This window comes from Phalacrocorax carbo, unplaced genomic scaffold, assembly GCF_963921805.1.
Source record: "Phalacrocorax carbo unplaced genomic scaffold, bPhaCar2.1 SCAFFOLD_36, whole genome shotgun sequence".
Lineage (NCBI taxonomy): Eukaryota > Metazoa > Chordata > Aves > Suliformes > Phalacrocoracidae > Phalacrocorax > Phalacrocorax carbo.
The window spans coordinates 1,181,285-1,203,460 of NW_026990495.1; the positions used below are offsets into that span (position 1 = coordinate 1,181,285).

At 49.7% G+C, this 22,176-nt stretch overlaps 1 protein-coding gene across 1 annotated transcript; it reads left to right on the top strand.

The window, feature by feature from the left end:
* The first annotated feature begins 623 nt into the window (after positions 1 to 623).
* Positions 624 to 12,100, top strand: LOC135311310 (E3 ubiquitin-protein ligase RBBP6-like). The gene is made up of 12 exons (XM_064440433.1): positions 624 to 789; positions 2,230 to 2,329; positions 3,080 to 3,116; positions 4,752 to 4,796; positions 6,637 to 6,725; positions 6,844 to 6,940; positions 7,431 to 7,570; positions 8,492 to 8,664; positions 9,414 to 9,517; positions 9,965 to 10,141; positions 10,397 to 10,404; positions 10,978 to 12,100. The coding sequence occupies exons 1-12, from the start codon at positions 624 to 626 to the stop codon at positions 12,098 to 12,100; spliced, it is 2,259 nt and encodes a 752-aa protein (XP_064296503.1).
* The last annotated feature ends 10,076 nt before the right edge of the window (positions 12,101 to 22,176 follow it).

A 22,176-nucleotide genomic window follows, 5' to 3' on the forward strand; every position in this document is an offset into this window, starting at 1 on the left:
GTTCATTCCTTACTTCCTTGTCCTCCCCTCCAGAGTTCAAGCAAGTGCGGATATGCCACTGTGGGGAATTACGTTGGGTTATGGCAATAACCGTACATGGTCATTGCCTTCTTTGGCGGAACCTTCCATAAATGCAACAAGATACACTCAAACCGCTGCCTCTCCCCCAGGCTGTCTTGCCCTGTCTCTCTGCCGACAGGAGGGAGCAGTGGGTGGTGTCAGCCTGGGGGGGTGACAGGAGGGAGAGCGGGCGGTGAGAGGCGTGGGGGTGAGAGGACATGGGGCGGTGATGGGCCCAGGGCTGTTGGGAGAGCCAGCGCGGGCCCCGGGGCTGATGGGAGGTGACGCTGGGTGGCGAAGGCCCAGGGGGTGGCGGGAGGGACAGCGCAGACCTCGGGGTGTGACAGGACACCGGGCAGCGACAGACCTGGGGGGTGACAGGACAGCGGGGCTGCTGGAACCCCCTCCCCTAAGGGCCACTCGGCATTAGGGCAACGAGGGCGGGGCTGCCACACCCACATGATGCAGGTCTTTCTTCATAATGTGCTGAGCATATAAGAGGACCATGACACCGTGTGCTGCAGTAGGCGCCATCCCAGAGCAGGCACCGCCTGGCCCCAACCATGTCCTGTGTCCACTACAAGTTCTTCTCCAGGCTGAACTATGATACGGTCACCTTCAGCGGCCTCCACATCACCCTGCGCGACCTCAAGCGCCAGATCATGGGCCGCGAGAAGCTGAAGGCGACCAGGAGCGACCTGCAGATCTCCAACGCCCAGACCAAAGAAGGTGCGTGGGGGCGGCGGGCGCGGGGCCTCGGGGACCAGTGCGGAGCTGCACCCCGGCGGGGAGCTGCATTGCAGGGGGGAGCAGCACCCCAGTAGGGAGTTGCACCCCAGCGGGGACCTGCACCACTGCGGAAAGCGACAACCCGCAGGGGCCCTGCACCACCTGCCCCGGCGCCCCCAGGGGCCCTGGCACCACCTGCCAGACGGTGGGCTGGCCCCGCTGGTAGGTGACGGTGTGGAGCCGGGCAGGCTCACCGGACACCGGCAGCCCTGGGGCAGAGGGCAGCACACAGGCACTGACCGGTGGCGGCATGGCCGTGGTGGTGAAGCGCATGTCGGACACCTCCGATGCCGTCGGCAGCTGCAGAGGGAACCTCTCTGTTGGGGGAAGCAAAGAGGGGTGGTGGGGTGAGCTACTGGTGGGCAGAGCCCCTTGGGGGGTTACCCGGAGGGCAGGAGCACCACGAGGAGCAGGAGCCTGCTGCTGTACCTGCCATGGCGGCGGGTCAGTGTGGGGTTTGTCTGGGGCAAAGAGTGTTCTGGGGTTCTGTCCCCATGGCGATCATTCCACCAGCACCTGCCTCAGCCAGCCCTGCCAGGGTTTCATTTTTCATGCCACAGCAACTGCCCGTCTCAATGACGTCCCATCCTGCTGATGGTTTCCTGTCCGCAATGCTCATTTCTCATCCCGGTGAGGGTTTCCCATCCCCACGATGGATTCCCATCCCCACGGTGATTTCTCAGACCCGTGATGGTTTCCTATCCCAACGGTTTCCCATGCCCACAATTTCCCTTCCCAAGCATTGTTTTTGCAGGGAGCTGAATTTCCTGCCCAAGGGGAAGGGATGCAGCCAGTACGGGTGGCCCTGCAATGCCAGCGTGTGAGCTGCCCCATCCTGCCCCAGTGAGGGGGGGTGGGGCACTTTTGGGGGGTGTTTTTGTGCTTCCAGTCTCTGGAATCCTTACACGTGCACACAGAGTACTGTTCTTTTATAACCTTGCCCGTGCAGGAGCCCTGACTAAATGTTGAACTGATCTTGGAAAGAACAAAGTGGAGCTTGAGTGAAGATGGCCGACTTGCTCAGATTTTTCTGAGCACTCTAATCTTTTACAGTTCTGGGACTGTAACTTTCCATAATGGAGATCTAGTAACAGAAGCAATGCTAACCTAAGCGAAAAGAAAACAGGATTTTAAATATCAGTGGAATATCTGCCCATGGAGTCATGTTCTGCAAAGGCAGAAGTCCCTTCAAAAAGCCTGTGCCTCCTTTTAATTTGATCTGCATTTGTTGAGTGTGTTGAGACGATAAAAGTCGGTGTTACCTATAAAAGGTTGCTTTTCTCTCTGTAAAGGGATTCTCTGAAGTGCTGTGTAATGACATACTGATATACGTTCTTACAAACTGACTACTGCTTTTTTCTGTACTGATGTTGTTTTCAGAATACACAGATGATGACGCCCTGATTCCGAGGAACTCCTCGGTAATTGTCAGAAGGATCCCTGCTGGAGGAGTTAAAGCTACCAGCAGAACCTCTGTTACGTGAGTATCCGTAAAGCGGTGTAGTCTTTGCTAGGGGGTTCAGTGAGGTCACTGGTTTAATGGATATTAGTTTACCAGTGGCGTTCCAACTGCATCTCCCTTGTTAAAGCGGCTGTTAGTTTTTGTTGTCCTGGGGTAGGTTTCAATGGACCTGTCCCAAAGCAGACTGACCTTTTTAGGCCTGCTGGGACATGGGCTTCAGGCTCCAACAACGGTAACTTCTAAGATGATTCTGTTGGGTTTGTTCTTGGGCTTGATTGTTCTGAGACCCGAGCTGTAGATGCTGTTTCCTCCAGGTGGAGAGATGCCTTATGCTATGGGCTTGCTTGTATTGCTTTCAGAGTAAAGACAGATACGCACCGTAGTGTACGCTTAGAATTTGTTCCCATCCCAGAGGAGCCCGATTGTCAGTGTTTGGCTATTTCCTGCATTTGCGGGAGGAGGCAGGATATGGCAGGTACTCTGAGGCCCCAGATCTGGGGTGTATTGGTTGAGATTACAGCTACTCAAACGTGATCCTGCCTACAGGATTGTTGTGGTCATTTTGGGATTTGGGTTTTTTTTTTAGTTGCACTGAATGTGAGAATTTGAGAATGAGAACAGTTTATGTGTATGAATAGATGTCCACATTCACTAGATTATCCGAACAATGTCCTGATGGGCAGGTTTTATAACCTGTTTCACTGCTTGATGTTGGGCACAAGTGCTCTATTTTAAGCTCTGATCACCTTCCTTTCTTTCTCCTTCCAGAAGTCGAACGGAGCCAGTGAGCGGAACACCAAAAGCAGTATGTAAAAGCACAGGGTCACACCTTTTTCTGCACACTGCACTGAATTCTGAACAACGTAGCCTTGTATGAAATTTTCCAAACACTAGCTTCATATAATTTCTTCCAGTAAAACATAGCCTATCCTGCAAAGACAATGGATTTGATTCAGCATAGTAAGAACTGCGTAATGCCATCATTTGCACAGTTCTCATGGGACTATTGGTATTTGTGCCCAGTCACGCATTGTATTTCATCCTGAATATGCGAGGCTATTTCCTGAATGGCTTTGTGTTGTACAGATAAGGTACGATTGGTTATAGGCGATGTAGGTTCAAGGTTTGCACAACTGGACGTGGTGCCGTGCTCTCCATCTGTCTGTCTACAGCTAGTAACGTGTCTGTTGGCGTAGCTGCTTGTGCGCTTTGTGTTTCTTGCAATGAAAATGCTCCGGAGTGTATTTTTGCCATTTTCACCTTGTATCACTTAGCTTCTGTTTTTGCTTGCTTTGCCCAACGGTTTTTGAAAACGTTCATAAAAAACACTGAGAAACCATTGTTGTTAAACTTGGTACTGTTTCTGGCTTTGACGTGGGGGTTCAAACAAAAACTAAAACTGACATACGCCCTACGTTCTGAGGACAGTTCTGGGCAGCTAAACGAGTCCTTTCCGTGCCTTTGAATACCTGGGTATTTGTTCCTGGAACTGTTTATTTGCAGTGATATTGTTTGGGCTCCTCCAAGTACTTGAATGTCTTTAATAGATTGCCCTGAATGTAAATATCGTTGCTACACAAAGTGGTATTCTAAAGTTCTGCATTTGCTCTTCCCGCTTTCTCTGATGCAGCAGCTTCATCTAATAGCTTGTCCGCAAATGAAAATACCTGAAACCCAGTGTACAAATTTTGGCGCAAGGTTAGAGCCTGGGGCCTTTGTGGGGCATTTTTCATCAGGCTGGAAAACACTGTCCTTCTGCTGCTGAAATATAAATAAGTAACAGAAGGAAATGCTTGACTGGTAATAGCCTGGATTTTGATTTAGTCTTCTGTTCAGTTGCTTTAGTTCTCTTTAGTTTCTGATTAGTCTTCCGTTTGAAATGGCAGTTCATACATTGACTGTCGATTCTGGATTTTGGATTATTTGGGGGTTGGGGGGTGTCGAGTCGTGTCCCCGCCCCTCCCCAGTTCTTCTGCAGTATTGCCTTAGGGTGGCAAACAAGTTTCATGGAGATGTTGGTTCTAACTGACTGGTTGGAGGGACTGGCAGGAAATACTTCAGTAGAAATATAAAGGGAACAAAAAAAGACCCAGGGCTGGAGGGCCGTGGAAGGTGGCCGTTGGGCAAACGTGCTGAACAGTACATCAGTTACCCTTCCCGACCCATTTGACAAGGTTCCCTCTCTGAGATACTCTGGAGCAACAAGCTGATCTCAAGCGGGTCTGGTTAGTCTAGTTTCTTCTCATTAACCGCACGGGCACTCTTAAGCTGGCGTAGCTTTGGACTTTGCCTTGAGCTAATGCAAATGACACGAGGTCGGAAATGCCTCTTGCAGTCACACTCGGAGCGCATCGTGCAGACTTTCAGACTACGGTAGAGGTTAACTATTGCTATGTTTGGACTGTACAACTTGAATATGTGTTTAATTTTTTGTGAACAGATGGATGACTCCTCTGCATCTGCTTCTCTGTCCCAGCTTATTCAGGTATATCTATATTCTTACCAAATACTTCAAAAAAAAAAAAAAAAAAAGTGTTTGCTTCATATTTTTAAATCTTGCACTGTGATCCAGAGCTGTATAACTGTTGTAATGCGAACAATGCTTTACTTTAATTCTTAATAATGTCAAGTATTTATGTTAACCTTAAAATGTGTGTATGCTTTGATCCTCTCCTGTAAAGAGCAGTTGCCACTTTGGGGAGATAGAAGGGGAGAACCTTACCAGCACCAACGTCACGTTGCACTAGTGCTCATCTTCAAGACACAAAGGAGAAGCACTTCAGAGGCTGTTTGCCCTTTTTCATACATTCCGTTAGTTCTGCTTTGGGGAGGAGCGCTATTTTTACAGAAGCATGTCACTGGCTGTAAGGGACGGACATTCCAGGGGGTGTGGAGCAGCCAAATTAGAGGCGTGCCTGGAACACGGACAATTGCAGGGCTGTTTCTGAATTTCTAGTCCTCAGAGCTGCAGATCCATTCTTTGACCGCTGCACAATTTCATCAGCTGTCGTATAGATACAGTGGGCAACACAATCTGATTTCCTTGAACGCAGACTGTGTACGCTGCGATTATGTCCCTAACCGTGTCTAGGAACACACCCACGCCTGTGTGTGGCATGCTGGCGGAGGTGACCTTCTGGAACTCCTGCCACGCCGCGTTTTGCTGTGGAGCTGCTGGCGGTTTTTGCCCGGGAATGTGTAACTTTGGCTGGGAAAGCACTAGTCATTGCGCCTTGTGAGAAGGCGTAGTGCTAGCCAATTCAGTGCCTGGGCTTTAAAGTTACAAAGATCAGAGAAGGCAGGGCCTAAGGCAGAGGAGCTGGTTCTTTCTTCTGAAAAGAAAGGCTGGAGTTCATTCCCAAGACAGAGAAAGCTCTCCCCACTAGCCACTTCTTCCCTCTCTCACCACAGACATGAAATTGTGGACACGTGGCAAAAATATTGGAAAAAATAATTCATTTGGAAGGTAGCCACCAGAAGAAACTGGTCTGCATTAGTGCTGTCCCTAAACGTGTCCTTGGTTCTGTAAACTTAGGTGAAGTTTTACTCTAAAATGTGAGAAGCCGTCCAAGAGGTGCACACATTGAAGCTTTTGAGAACATTGAAGTATTTCAGAACAATACAGGAACAACACCTCAGAGCAGCTCAAAACTGTGACTTACTCTACCCTCTTTAGCGCAGACTGGCTCAGCAGGGAGTCAATGTGTTGTAAAAAGTCCTCTGGTTTATTACTGCTATGTACGAAATGCCATATTTGAACTTTCGCCTATCCCTAGAAATGTTTTGTGGGTTTTGGACGTGTCTTGTACATCTCTTGGGTTCAAGCAAATCAGTCAAGTGTCTGTGAAGTTTTCTGTCACGGTTAATGGAAATGATTTCATAGGTGTCGATCTGCATTATGTTACAGTTGAGGAAAAACTGTGTATAGGAAACAACCATTTAATAAAATGCTGAAAGTAGTTGGTTGCTCTTGCGAAGGAATGCACCTATAAGCAAAGACAGGAGTGGCTGATCTGAAGGCTTGGTGCTGGACGGTCCAAAGAATGTACAGTCCCTCCCTTAGACCCTGCTGGTATCTGCACTAGTGTGTAATTAAAACGTTTGAACAAATAGTACTTCAAAAACCAAGAAATCAGCTGGTTTCCTTCATATGAAGATCTAGTTCTGCGTAAGGCTTGTATTACAATTTGCATGGTAAAAGGACACGGCCAGCTGGAGAAACCTGCAGGTTTTGCTTACCGTAGTTAGCTCACTTAACACGAAGAAGTTAGCAGGGGCTCTAAAGTGTTTCTAACGTGTGTGTCGACTAACGGCCTGTTACACAGACTGCCAGTCTGGCTGAAGCCAGCGCTTCCGAAGAAGACAAAATAAAAGCGATGATGATACAGTCTTGCCGTGCATATGATCCAATCAAGTAAGTGTTGATAACGCCAGATCTGTTCCCCAACGATTACGGAGGAATGCTAGAGATGGTTGCTTTAACAAGAGAGATACATGCACCCCTTTTTCTTTTTCTCCCAAAAACCTTCTAGTTACATGAAGAACAGCCTGGGTCTACCTCCACCATCATATACTTGCTTTCGTTGTGGAAAACCTGGCCACTATATAAAGAACTGCCCAACAAACGGGGTAAGGTTGGGGGGGGACTTCTGGTGTTACTTCGTTTTTGTTTTTTACCTTGGCAGTGAGGTAACAGACACATGAACACGCATATTAAGACGTGTTTCTCTTGGGGTGAAATAGAGAGGTTACATGGCAAAGTTGCAAAGCCCTTCAAAATTCAAGGGACACCTGCAATTATCAAGGCAAAATTTTCTTTTTTCCAGGCCACCACAACAAACATAGCCAGAGACCTTTCTCTGTCAACTTTCATGCATATTTTTCTGTATTTCAATATGACTGGAAATTTATTTTGGGTTTTAACCCTTCCTAAAGACACTTCACAGTTTTTAGTATTTTGTACAAAACCAGGATGTTTCTGCTGGCCCCATCTATTGGATATCTGCCTGGTGTAACGACACAAGCCTCTGGCTGAGCGTCCCTGCCATTTAACAACAGTCACGGCGATGTCGTTTTAAGTGTGGGTCTTGAGATACGCCTGCATTTCTTTTCCTGCCAGGACAAGACTTTTGAGCCTGTTCCCAGAATTAGGAGGAGCACAGGCATTCCAAGGAGTTTCATGGTGGAGGTGAAAGATCCCAACACAAAGGGTGCTATGCTGACCAGCACGGGAAAATATGCCATACCAATTATTAATGCGTAAGTATGGGACTAACGGGACTGACCCAGGAGCGAAGGAGAGGAACCGTGCGTCGATGCCTGGGCGGCAATGCAGCCGAGTGGGCCAGCACCTCTAGTTACGGGGGAGGAAGCACTGGCATTGCATCTTAACCTTAACACCTGTGATACTTTCTAATCCCAAGGCCCTAAAATAGGACGCTCCTCCTGTTCATGCCCCTGGAAGCTGCTTAAACTTGTGGCGTGCTAAGAATCAGTATTTCTGCAAAAGGTTTCCGAGGTGTTTGCAGTGGAGTCGTTCTCTTTGAAAGCGCATTTTGCTTCTGTCTGATGCTGCAAAGGCTCCTTGCAAAAGTTAACAAGTTGCTGTGGGAGTGAGGTTTCCTCCCCCTCTGACTTTTATCACCTCCCCTGTGTGAAAGAGGCTGCAGTTTTCCTGTTGCTATAAACTAAGAAAATACTACTGTGTGCTGACAAGAGCGGCTGCTCTAAAATGCACTCGGTGGCACTTCTGGTGTTCTGCCATGGACCTCCTTTTGTAGAAGCTCTAACATAGACTTCTTCCATTTCCAAAACTTCATTACTCGGAGACTGACTTGATCCTCAGCCTGCCATTTACTTTTACCCTCTGGCAACAGAGGAGAGGTGGGATTCATTTCACACGATTTCTAGCTGTCAAAGAATTATTTGCCTAGTCTGAGCTGATTTCTCCATTGACCCAATGAATGGGAGAGGTCTGCAGCAGGAAAATTGTTCCCCCTCCCTCTTCTCATCCTGTGGCTGTAGAAAAGGAGTTTCAACTAGCGGCCTACGTTTTAGAAGGCTAATGTGGAGTGAGAAGAATTCCACCTGTTCTCTTCCCCTGAGAAAAGCCAAAGCTTGGAAAAGTTCTCCTTGACCCACCTTTAACTTTTTGCTCTCTCCTTCCCCACCCCCCTCCAGGGAAGCTTATGCCAGAGGAAAGAAGGAAAAGCCTCCCTTTCTACCGGAAGAGCCGGCCTCCTCCTCCCCCTCCGATGAGCCTATTCCAGATGAGCTCCTGTGTCCCCTTTGTAAAGATATAATGACCGACGCAGCTGTTATTCCCTGCTGTGGAAACAGTTATTGTGACGAATGTAAGTGTGACCCCATGGCTGTTAATTCAAAACATCACCTCTGATCCTCTGAAAGCAGAAACAGGAGATCAGGAAATTACTGTGTCACCGGTTCTATGTAGTACTTAAGCCCAGCCTGAATAGGAAAGGACTCTTCTCCTATAAAGGGCAAAAGAAAGGCAGAAAGCTTTTTCCTCCTTTTTATGTATCTCGTTAAATCCCCTTCGCACGTGGAAGGACGAGTATGAGAAGAGGGCGTAACTGCGCCGGTGATGACACTATTAGATAGCGAATGCATTTCGTTTGTCCACAGCCCTTTCCCTCCTACAAAATTACAGAGCCAACGCTGGTGACTTCCTGTGGTCTGCAGCAATCGGGTACTTGGGCATTTAATGCACATTCTCCTCCACGGGAGAGTTGGCTGAAACCTTCAGAACTCAAACCCGCTAACGGGTTTTTGAGGTCTCTTTTATTCACTAGCCCTGAGGTTGGTGACTTCTCACTGTACTAGAGAGTGGAAAAAAGCTGAGTCAAGACATCAAGACACCGCCTACTCCACACCTCCAGATGTTACAGGAGTGAAACATCAGGGCTGTACCGTTATTGGCTGCATACTAGAAAATTATTAGGTTACTGAACTTGAGCTTCATGTTCCCAATTCAAGATCATCTTCACCCATTAATCATATACATGGTTTTCTAACTGATGAGAACCCCAAAAATGTCCTTAGTTTGGCTAAAATCTATTTTGACGACTCTAATTGCACACAGGTATTAGAACAGCGTTACTGGATTCTGAGGATCATACCTGCCCAACGTGTCATCAGAGCGATGTTTCTCCTGATGCTTTAGCTGCCAACAAGATCCTACGCCAGGTAACGTGATGGCTTTTCCGTGAACTGCTTGTAAGAGAAGTCTATTCCTGAAAAGCTGAAAGGGAAGAAAACATGAATCGGCGGCTCCTGAAGCAGGGCTAAATTGGACAAGGCTACATTTATTTACTCCTCCAGTGCATGATCCCTTGTTACAGAAGCTTACAACTCCTTAGAGACAGTCTGGCAAATTCAGGTCACAGTTTTAACATGATTGCCTCCCTTTCAAATTCGGTGTTGACACTGAAGTGCTTTAAATACAGACACCCTGAGTTACCAGTCATTAATGCCGGCGCTTAATGCGATGTGTTCCTACCCCTGCCTGCTGATTTATTTTAGGATTGATAGCATTTACAGGAATAGGCGAGTGATGTTCCTCTGTGGAGCCTTTTGTTTGTGTGCCTCCTGAAGTTTCCTATCCCCTTTTTGTCCGTGTTTTTCTGCCTCTAGGCTGTGAACAACTTCGAAAATGGAACTGGCTACCCTCGGCAGCAGCAGCCGCAGCAGCCGCCACCGCCACCACCTCCACCACCACTCCTGACTGTCGGGCCTCCCGCCGCGCTGGTGACGGCCGCTAACCTTTCTAAACCTTCCTCTCAGCCAATCAGCGGGTTGTTGGAGGAGAAGGTTAGTTTGATTTCAGCATAGGCACTGATCCTTGTCTTTTAGCAGAGCTTCGTTTCCAACTCTTTCCAACCGTTTTTTGCCAAGGGCCGTCAGGTTCCGCTACTAAGACAAGCAGCACTGCCGAGTCGTCTGGGCCCCCGAGGACAATCAATACCCACAACGGGTAAGTAACGCTAACTTTAGAATTCCTTTAAAAGTCTTATCTTCAGATAAACTGAATGGGATTTTTTTCTTTTTCCCTCCCCACTGCAACAGGTCATCCAGTGAGAGCCACTACAATTCGCTCAGCAGGTGGCGGATCAGGCTGCGAACTGTAAGTGTCCCACAGAAATTCAATGCATTACTACCAGTAACTGTACTACTACTCCTGGTTAAAGGAGGCCGTAACACATAACTCCTGCAACAGCTGATTTGCAATGAATAAGTACGCACAGGTAGTTGTGGAGAACACAAGCGGTAATTAATTTTGAAATGGCTTACTTTGAATGGCCTTTAACAAAGGGATCTGTGCTTGCACTAAGATTATTTAAAATAAAACATCAGCACAGGACTGACAAGGGGACTGCCAAAAACCAACACTTTCTCGGGAAACCGTAATCACATACGAAAATTAAATATAATTATAGGATCAAGTGGAAAGCCAGGCTAGAAACTTGGAAGCAGAAACTTTACATGCTAACAAGTTCTTCAATTTGCAGTAGCATCATTACATAAACACATGGAGAGAGGATAAAAAAAAACCAAACCAAACCAAACAAAGCAAACCAAATTTGAGAGGAAAAAAGTTGGGGAGTGTGACCCGTTTTTCTTTCTTTTTCTGTGTGGTTTTTGTTCAGGTCCAAGTCTCCCTGCAGTGCTTCATCTTACTGTAGAAGTTCGTATACCTACACCAAGTCAAGATCCAGTTCTTCCCCCACTCACTCCTACTCTCGATCATTCAATCGTTCCCAGTCTCGTTCCTCCCCGCGATCACCGCCGTATCCAAGAAGAGGCAAAGGGAAGAGTCGTAACTATCGCTCCAGGTCAAGGTCACGCGGCTCTCACCATTCAAGGCTAAGGTCACCCCCGCACAGAAGATACCATTCACGGTCAAGGTCTCCGGTGTTTAGGGGCCAGTCTCCAACTAAACGGACTCTACCTCAAGGGGAAGGAGAAAGGGAGTGTTTTAACAGGTCCAGAGAGGTTCCACCATATGATAGGAAAGCTTACGAGGGCAGATCCCGTGACTGGAGGGATCCATTTGAAAAGGAAAGATACAGAGAACGGCGAGGGAACTCTAGGCACCGGAGTGAGAAGTTTTACAAGGGCTATGCTGTTGGCTGTCAACCTCCACCTCCACAAAACAGAGAGGACTTTTCTCCAGGTAGGTTTGGTCCACCTGGCACCAGACGAGAGAATTTGCCATGTGCTCAGGGACGTAGGCAGGATTATCCTGGTGGGCAGAGGCACAGAAACCATCATACAGCTGGAAATTACCCTGAAAAACCATGTGGAAGGGAGAGCCGTGGCATCAAAGATCCTGAAACATCAAAAAAGAAAGAGGTGGAAAAACCACTGGGAGACAAGAAAGGCAATAAAGATAAAAAGCACCGGAATGAAGGATTTCCAAATGCTGAGTTGTTGGAAGGTGCGAGAAAACCAAGAGAGGCAGCTGCAGCAGAAGGTGTTACAGCGGAGTCTGTCTTCAGGCTCCCAAGCAGAGACGATGCCACCCCTGTGAGAAATGAGCCTATGGAAACAGAGTCTAGTGCTTTCAGACTGGGGTCTGAAAAGGAGGAAGAAGAGAAGGATAAGCCAAAAGCAAAGACTGACAAGGCCAAGCGGAAAGTAGAAGTGGCTCTTCCTCCTAAGACGGACAATACAGTAAAACCAGCTGAAGGTTCCAACGAGAAGGTGGACACGGGTCGTGACAAATGTCCTCGACTGGAACCTCCTGCGAAAAAGGCAAAGGAGGACTAGCCCAAGTCAGGCAGTGTTAAAACACCTTCCTCTTGAAAGGATGAGGGTGTTTTGATGCTGTCCTGCAGCGAGTAGTTGCTAGTTGGGGAGGATAGAAGGGGAGTGCCTTATCAGCCAAGTTAGAGCCATTTCTGGAATACGGGCAATTGCATGGCTATTGTTCTCTTTGTTTACTCGCACCTGTATAAACACAAATCGCATGTTCATCAATAAAGTTAACACTCTTTTAGCCTCGTGTGTTCCCTGGCATGTCTGTGTTACATTTCTAACTAGCGTCTCACCATGAGCTCACAGAGATGTCTCAAAAATGATTAGGAAAAATGTGGGGATTGATAAGTCAGATTTCCTTTAAAAGGCAAGCCTAAACTTTGCCCCAAGAGAATTGACGGAAGCAGGAGATCATTCCCAAGAAATAGGGCACATTGATCACATCTCCCTTTCAGGCTGCTGCACTGACCCAGAGGGTAAAATTCCTACACCTCCCCAGCAAGAATCACAGTGACAGAGGGATCCTGGTGGGAGGGGGGTATTTGTGACATTAGAAGGAGTATTAAACCACTCCCATTTTTAATCTCTTCAGGACTATACGATGTCAAACCACCATCTGTAATCACTAGTCATAAATCTCTGCACACTAGTATCTTCAAAGTGGGATGCATATTGTTTGTTTAAAAGACACAAGTTTTTTTACTTTTCAATTCAAGTTTAAAACCTGCAAGCTTACCCCATGCTTCATTTTCCCTCTGGTTGCAAGGTAGGTCATCCAAACAAAGGCCCACCAGAAGTAGATGACCAACACCTGTAGCCACTGCGTTTATTGTATTTCCTACAGTTATTGACCTGAGTTCACTTCAACTGCAATGGTGCATTCTAATATTCCAGCGTACCAATTGCCATTTCCTATGTAGAAGCCATTAACTCAAAGAAAACATAGAAAATCAGTTATATGCAAGAAACTTCCTGGACTTACGTACAAAAGACAAAACTCAGTCTTGTCCTCCCACTGCTCACAGCCCATCAGCAGTGGGACAGGCTTTTAGAAAGTGTTGAAGGGAGATACTAGCTTAGTAAAAGTAAAAGTAAAAGTCACCAGTCCTCATTTAGAATCAAAATAGCAACCAGGGAGAGCAAAAAAGTTTTAAATGCACACCAGCACTTCCGTGAATGCGAACACAAATTTTAAAAGCCACCCGAAAACAACAGCAGCCTGTTCGACAAAAAACTAACTCCTGCTGAGGAGAAGCGCACGCTGCTCTGGAACACGCAAAGCCGTCTGCATGCAGCTTTATTACAAGGTCTTTAGCAAGACAGACCTTTCAGCACCTGCAACCCCTCCCAGGACAACCCCGACTGCGAGGGCAGAGGTACAGGCACATGGGGACGCCTGTACTAAAGCTCTACAACAAAAGAACACAGGCTGTCCTTCAGCCTCCGTGCAAAATGCAACACAGGGACAACAGGGAGCTTTACAGCAACAACAAAGTTTTACACAACAATAAAACAGAGAAGGGAGCATCACAAGGTATCCCTTTTTTCCTACATTGTTTTTTTCCCCCCAGAGGTGGGGAAAATACCCAAACCCCTAAGCCCCAAAGTTTTCTCCTCTCCCATATCAAGCACTTGCTGTAACTGCGCTGCCTGGCAGTCTACTACAGAATTTACCTTTCCTCTTGGCTACAAGAGCTCTCATCTTAGAAGTGCCCACAGTAACCTAGACAACTTTATATTGTTTCCGACTGCCTGGAAATCAAATTAAATTTCCAACCTTCTCTGCTACTCAAAGTGCTACCAAAAGCGTTTTGATTATTCAAATTCTTGCTGCTCCAAGTCTGGATGACCCTTACGAGCAAAGCAGAAATACTGCCCATACCGTGCTGCAGAATTAGCCACAGTTCAAGTGTTGCTCAAACTTCCTTTTAAGATTTACTTTTTGTTGTACAACTGGCTCCAAATCAACCTTTTCCATTTTTGCATACCATCTTCCAAAAAGGTTTCCTGGTTTTCATGCTTCAGTTTTCCCTGTAGAAGCTCCTGAAACCGCCTATTTTCCCACGACGCTCGGCACTGGCTTTGCGTATTCTCCTAGGCCACTGCCCACTCATTCTGGGAATGAACACAGGAAACCTGTCTCAGCTCACTGAATCGGGATGCTACCCTTCTGCCTCATACAAACCAGGAAGGTCCGTGAAAATACCGTTCCAGAGTTCTGAAACATGCAACCATCCATTATAAACCAATTTAATACCATTAATGTTTTCAATTCAGATTTGCTTTTACAAGAATCCATTACAAATGATACTCCATTAACAGTTTCAGTTTCCTGCTGCGTGTCACATGCATATCCAGAGGGCAATCAGAGATGCTTCCACCAAAAAAACCCCCACAAACCAAGAAGAACAACACAATCCCGGCCCCCCAATTCTTTCTAAGCCTGAATTTGGCATTTTTAATCTCATTCCTTTACTCTCTGAATGACTACGCATCTACTTGTACACTAAAAGGCAGTCAGACAGCCATGATAAATACCCTGTATTAATCCACCAACGGCTTGACACCTTGCACCAGAGTTCCTCTAAGTCAGTCCTAACCTGTTGTGCTGGTTTTGGCTGAGAAGGGGTTAATTCTCCTCACTGTGGGGGTCGCCTACCTTTCCAGCTTCCCGCGCTCGGCCACGTGTGTGGGGGGGGGGGCTGGGAGGGTCGGGGCCGTGGCGGGGGCGGCTGACCCCGACTGGCCAATGGCAGGTTCATTCCATACCACGTGACACCATGACCAGTATATTGAGGGGGGGCAGCGGCAGCGCGGGAGCAGCGCGGCGTCGGGTCGGCGGGCGGCTGCAGCGCGTGCGGTTCATTTCGGCGGTTTGTTCCCCCTCTCCCCTCCCTTCCCCCCTCCCCCGGGGCTTTGCGCCTCTCGTTGTTCTCCTTTACATTGCATTTCTGTTGTTGTTTCTTTGAATTTTAGTTATTAAACTGTTCTTATCCCAACCCACAAGCATTACCCCTCTGATTCTCTCCCCCATCTACCGGTGGGGGAGGGAGCGAGCGACTGTGTGGGGTTGAGCTGCCGGCTAAACCACGACACCTGTACAACTTAGTTGCCCACAGACAACAGACCCACATGGAAAACAGTCCAGAAATTAAGGTGCTCATTAAAGCCTTAAAACAGGAGTGACAAAAACTGCAGAGTGGGGTTAAGATTCGATCTGCATTTTACTTTTAAAAAGAATCAGTGTGAAAATCAGAGAAACGCTCAGGCAGATTAAAAACCTATATTAGGTAATGTATAAATGTGGAAGGAGGAGTTACAGAATAAATTCAAAACATATGGGCAGTGGCCAAGTGCCAGATTTATCTACCTGAGTTTGCTTACCCTTACTCCCACTCACCACTTGGAAGTTAACAGCCCAACGAGCAATACCTGTGCCCTGTCTGTGCTGCTCTAACTCATCTCAGAACAGCAAAATGATAGGAAGCAACATGAAAGCAACAGACCAAGCATGCTTGTACTCAAGAGCACTCATCAGGGCAGATTTAATTACCTTGTTCAAATAGCACCGCTTTCTTCACGGAGTCTCAGAAGGAAGATATTAAATGTAGTATCTGATGCACACCATAGATTTCATTACCCTTTACATGAAAAACAGACAAGACCAACACGCATCAGCATTTGACACTAGAGCCACTTTACCCAGCTACCTCCTAGGGTTATTCTCCAACACGACTATTCTTGCATTCAGGAGTTGCAGTCCCTGTCTAACGTGGCTAAGCTAGCAAAAGTTCCTCAAGTCCGTTCTGTCTGAAATTACGCTCTTTTTTACACTTGCTTGGCGTACCTGGACAGAGGGGCGCAGGCGCTGAGTGTCTCAGTGCAGAGCACACACGCAGCCTTCCTGACAGAGGCAGACCCCAGTTAAGACAACGTTCCCGGCGCACCCACAGCGCTGGCCCCTCGCAGCACCAGTTCCAGAGCCACAAGGGAGAGAAAGGCCGTCTGGAATCACTGGAGGCATCTGGGCCAACCCCCTGCTCAGGCACTGTCACCCAGAGCAGGCTGACTGGCCCTGGGGCCAGGGCCCGGCGGCTGCTGAACATCTAGCGCTCAAACACACTTTTTAAAGAGCCGCCTGACAAGGGGAACTGCAGAAACGTTGGCAGCACATGCAACAGGCCCGGGCTTTTGCTGACTCTCTCCTACCAATTTAAGTATTCTCTCCACCACACAAGTATAACAATACCACACCAGCAAAAGCTTGTCACCTTTCTTTCTCCAAAACTCTGTCCGACAGCTCACTAGGTAGAAGACACAAAGTCAGGGGAAGCCTGATTAAGTTCATTTCACTGTCTTAAAAGAGCAAACCCCAGGCAAATGGATGCAGGAAAACGAGTTGATGCAGGAAGCGAACGAGGAGCCGTCCTCAGCAGAGCAGGACACAGCACTGTGTGCCCAAACGCAGGTGACAGCTGCCAGCCAAGGCCGATACAATCACCCAGACTGGCGGGCATAAGCCGGCACTTGAACCACCGCGTTCAGCCATACGCCCCAAACAGGGTTCAGCCGTCCCCGCAGAATTAAGCCCCTACATTTCCCATCATTCTACCAAACACGATCAGGAAGCAAGTGTTAGACCTGAGAGACGGATGCCACACTTCTTTCTCCTAACCGGGAGTCACAGTTTATTAGGGAGGAAATCAAGCACTTTGCTTTAAGTCAGCAACTTTGCGGTGTGATGCATGCTTCGTGCAAAAATCAAGAGGCCCCCACAAAACCTGCTGGATTCCTCTAAAGCTATGCTCTCCCCATTAAACCCAGCCCTCTTCCCACCATCCATCGCCGCTCTGCACAGATAGCAAATTTCCCACCTCCTCTGTTTGGCAGTTACTCGGGCTGAAGCACAGAAATGGTGGGCGAAGAGCAACGGGGAAGGCAGCAGCGTATGGCCCTTCAGGGAAGGTGTGCCTTGAATGATTTGTTAACCAAATCACCATCAGACCCCTTCTTTCCCAGAGCAGCCCCCCATGCACTGTGGATGACCACACGCTGCAGCCAGTGGATGTCAAAGAAAGCGTACCCCCCTTGATCAACAAGGCTGGCAACGGGCAACAACAGGCGAGGAGAAGGCTGAGGTACTCAACCACTTTGTTGCCTCAGTCTTCACTGGCAACCTCTCTTCCCACACCTCTAGAGTGCATGCACCGCAAGACAGGGACTGGGCAAGCAAAGTCCCTCCCACTGGAAGAGAAGCTCGAGTTCGCGACCACCTGAAGAACCTGAACACCCATAAGTCTGAGGGACCTGACTAGATGCATCCCAGAGGCCTGAGGAACTGGCTGCTGTAGCTGCCAAGCTACTCTCCATGATAGCTGAAAAGTCAAGGCAGTCAGGTGAAGCCCCTGGCGGCTGGAAGAAGGGAACGGATCTGAGGGGCGTTCTATGTGCGCCTGCATCACTGGGTGTACGCTGTGAGTGTGCGTGTGGGCAGACGGGTGGGTGCACACTCCGTGCGTGCATGCGGTGTGTGGGGGTGGGTGCACTCCGCAGGCAGGCGTGCTGTAGGGCATGCATGCACTGCCTCTGTGTGTGCGTTTTGTGTGTGTGTGCCCGCTCTGTGCGTGTGCGCGCGCGTATGCCCGCTGGCCAGATGTGCCTATTGTAGAATCATAGAATAGTTTGGGTTGGAAGGGACCTTTAATGGTCATCTAGTCCAACCCCCCTGCAGCGAGCACGGGCATCTTCAACTAGGAGGGCAGCCAGGTAGATGGCCAGGAAGAGCCAGAAGTGCAGGAGCTGCAGCTCCCGCGTGTCTGCAAGTGCCAGGAGGAGGAATTCAGTGATGGAGCTGCCATTGGGCATCTGCTGCCTCTGGGTGTGGAGCACTGAACGAGGAGGACAGGACAAGTTAGGGCAGAATTCTCCGAGTGAAATCCAAGCCATTTCTCATACTACACACTCCCCACCCCTTCTCTATTTCTATGCGACCTCTGTCCAGCTCTGCGGCTGGAGCTCTGGTTGGTGCTGGCTCAGTGTGCCGTGAGGAGCGGGACCTCAGCCCGCTGGCTCCCAAGGAGTCAGCCCTGCACTGCGGCAGTGGGTTCATGGGAACTGTGGGGGCAGAGTTCAGTCCTGGTGTTCAAATATGTCAGATAAAAGCGCTCCTAATGGAAACGGGCTTGTCAGTACCTGCACTCCCTGTGCTAAGAAACCACACTCACAAAAGTGAGAGAGAGGGGGTGTTTTACAGAGCGAGTCCTGCAAGGCAAGAGGATTGCCTGTGGCTTAGCGCAGAGAGAGGGGACGTTTTCTGTCCCTCTGCCTTTTTCCCGATTGCCCTGAGCTCGTGCCTTTCTGACACAGAGAATAATCACACTCACATGTTACCCTGAAAAGACACCGGGCACTGCTGAGAGCAGAGGGACCCACTGCCGAGGTCTCAGCACCCCACTTCTCACCAAGGACACACATGGTTCATGTCACACACCCAACAGCATTTCCTCGGCTGGAGCATCTCTGCGCTTCTCCACAGGGCATTCAGGTACCACCAGGATGCCATGGGACAGATTTGCAACATGGGGGGCAGCTCAGAGCTTGGAAGGACTTAGCAAGGAGATCCCCAAGTGTCCTAATGATGGTCTCTCAGTAAGGGAGAGTCAGCTCCTTTGCCAGGGAATGACACAGACCACATTGCCCACAGCTCCACAGCTTAGAGGGAAGCTGGGACACTGGTTACCTTGTTCCTATGGACGCACCTGCATGAAAGGGCCCACAAGATCAGCATTTGACTCTGCAGCTGCAACTCCCATCTGCAGAGAGCCCGACAGCAAAAACAAGATATCAAGAACAATATCGAAGGCTAGTGGACAAACCAGGAGAAATGCAGTGGTGGCGTAGGTGAAAGAGGCAAGCGGAGAGACAGCCGAGCGCTCGGGACAGCCTCACCCAGCTGTGCACGCCAGTGCCCAGGCATCACATAGCCAAGCAGTTGCTGTCAGCCCCTGTGCCCTCCAGAGTGCAATGGGCATGTGACTGGAGAGCTGCACCAATGCTTTGCTGGAGCTCTGGATGCAGATGAGGTCGTTCGTGCCTTGGACCCCACAGCCCTGAGGGCAGAGGCTTTGCTGGGTGGCAGAGGAGGCAAGTGGGCTTTCTCAGAGGAAAGTCTCTGCCTTGGCGGGGGACAATATGGAGTTTTCTGAATTCTCCCTCCCACCACATTTCGGGGTTTGGTTTCCTCTCATGCCCCTACTGCCTGGAGATTTTCACCCTGGGATGTGTTTCCCTGTCCTGTGTCTTCTTCCTGAGTGTTGGGTTTGCCTGGCAAGGACCCTGCCCAGGAGGGTCCCGTAGTGCAGGGGTTTGCAGATGGCCACGTAGCGGTCGTAGGCCACGATGGTGAGGAGGTAAAAATCTGCTAACATGAGAAAGGCAAGCAGAAAGGCTTGCGCAGCACATCCCACGTAGGAGATGCCCCTGGTGTCCCAGAGGGAACTGGCCATGGATTTGGGGAGAGTGGTGGAGATGGAGCCCAGGTCGAGGAGGGAGAGGTTGAGGAGGAAGAAGTACATGGGGGTGTGGAGGCGGTGGTTGCAGGCGATGGCGGTGATGATGAGCCCGTTGCCCAGGAGGGCAGCCAGGTAGGTGGCCAGGGAGAGCCAGAAGTGCAGGAGCTGCAGCTCCCGCATCTCTGTGAACGCCAGGAGGAGGAAGTGGGTGATGGAGCTGTTGTTGGGCATCTGCTGTCTCTTGGCATGGGTCTGAGCGGAAAAGACAGTGACAAGTTAGGACAGGCTTCTCTGATCCAAACCTACACCATTTCATGTAGGCTTTCCCACTGTGACAAATCCACCCTTTTTCCTCTCTGGGGGAAAACTTCATTCAGATCCTGGACTTGACCTTCATTGTGTGCTGGCTGAGTGTTCTGTGCACTGCCAGGCTGTGTGTGTGGCCTCTCAAGGAGTCATCCCTGCCCTGCTGCAGAGGGGACGTGGGAATGTGGCAGGGGGAGTAGGCTAGATATGCAGAATTTGTGAGGTGTCAGCACTCCTATTGCAGAAGAATTGTTTGCACCTACACTCCCAGTGCTAAGGAATGAGAGTGGCAGGAAGGAGTTTTAGAGATTTTTTTCCTTCCCACAGACCCTGCCTGTTTCTCTGACGTCAGAACTCCCCTGCATTTCTGCTGCACTTGGAGTTAGTGACTGCGAGACCTGCCGAGAGGCAAAGGGATTCACTGTGGCTTAGGGTAAAGTGAGGGTCGCTGGACGACCTTGTTCCCAAGTGTCCTGCACTAACATCTTTGGGTATCAGAGGAGAATCACACTCCCATGTTAGCCTGAAAATAAACCAGACACTGCTGAGAGCAGAGGGATCACTAAATGTCTCACCCTTTCTTAACCTATCTGAGCAAGGTCTCAGCACCCCTCTTCTCACCAAGGACACACATGGTTCATTTCACAAACCCAAAAGCATTTCTTCAGCTGGAGCAGCTCTCTGCTTCTCCGTGGGGGATTCAGACAACACCAGGATGCTATAGGAAAGCTTTGCATGCTGGAGGGCAGCTTGGTAAGGTACACAGAGCTCATTCCCCAGCCACACAGACTGCTTTGCCCACAGCCCCACCGTTAGGGGAGAGCTCGGACACTTCATTCCCATGGAGACACTTGCATGGGAGGAATCACAAGATCAGTGCCTGACTTGGCTGCTGCAACTCCCATCCCCAGAGAGCCTGACAGCAAGAACAAGAGAACAAGAACAATATCACAGGCTAGTGGAGAAACAAGGACAAATGCAGAGAGGGTCTGGCTGAGAGAGGCAATGGCAGAGACAACCGAGTACCCATGAAAGTGTTAGCCTTCCCCAGCTGTGCACGCCAGCTCCCAGACATCAGCATTGCCCTCTTTACCACAGCTTTTCTGGTTTTAATTTCCCCTCATTCCCTGACCACCCCTTGCTGCCTGGACCTTTTCTTCCTCAGAGGTGTTTGTCCCATGTCTTTTCCCTGTCAGCGCTCACAGAGCCCATCCCACTGCCTCTGCACTCACCTGCGAGGTCACTTCTGCCTCTGGAGGTGACATGCCAAGAGCAGGACCGTGGCTGGGAACGGGACGGTGAGGTCACGTCTTTCTGAAAGAGCTGATGGGCCAGCCCTTGACTCATGGCTGGGATACGGGCTTTTAAGCCGACACCTGCCAGCGTCTCCGAGAGGCCGGCAGGAGGCACCTGGCTGGCACAGCGACTGTGAGATCCCCTCTGCCGAAGGAGCCGGGCTCACGCCAGGAAGGGGGGGCTTCTATTGCGGTTGACACGACTCTGCTGCGCGGGGGCCTGATGGGGCAGCAGCAGGCACGCAGCTTGGCCGTGTCTATGCGAGAAGCTGAAAGGCTGCAGCCTGCGGGGATGACGGTGAGGTTGCTTCTGTGTGCTCAGGTGAAAGGCCACAGGAAGGCTGCCGCGCTGGGACGCCTGCTTGAAGGGTTATTCCCCAGGTGGTGGAGCTTTCCTTGGAGGGAGGAAACAGCTGGAGAGAGAAGCACTGCCACGCAGTGCAGCTTGGGAGGTGGAGAGTTGCCACGAGGAGGAAGAAATGTCCCTCAGAGGCTTGCGCTGTGGTACATGAAGTCCTCCCGAAGGAGGATGAGATCAGCCCGTCTCTTTCTGTTTCAAGGGACGGAGCGTGAGGATGGGCAGACGTCAGTGACCGTACGGCAATGGCAGGTGAGAGCAAGGTGGGGAAGCGAGGTGGGTGTCTCCAGCTTGCAGGGAAAAAGAAGCAGCTGTGGGACAGCATAGGACAACCTACGGCAGAGTTGGCAAAGAGCTCTGGCAAGGCTGGAAGTCGCCAAGAGAACCCAAGCTTTATCCCCGTGGCTCTGGCAATCGTCTCTGCCTATGAGGAGACGTGCTGTCCTGAGGCACTGGGGCCTCCTGTCCCCTTGCACACCCCAGTAAGGCTGGGCACTGTCACTCACCATCACACACCCCACAGCCCCCTGCCCCAGGAAGGGCCCTGAGCGCTGTGTGAGGGACAGGATCTGCCTTCCCCGGGCTGGGGCTCAGGGCTTGGCCCTTCTGCTTCATGAA

Excerpts from the sequence above, each read along its gene's own strand:
- LOC135311310 (XM_064440433.1), top strand. The coding sequence starts at position 624 with ATGTCCTGTGTCCACTACAAGTTCTTCTCCAGGCTGAACTATGATACG. Across the intron at positions 3,117-4,751 it reads TGAGCGGAACACCAAAAGCA|ATGGATGACTCCTCTGCATC; the intron begins GTATGTAAAAGC and ends TTTTGTGAACAG. Across the intron at positions 6,726-6,843 it reads CGTGCATATGATCCAATCAA|TTACATGAAGAACAGCCTGG; the intron begins GTAAGTGTTGAT and ends AAAACCTTCTAG.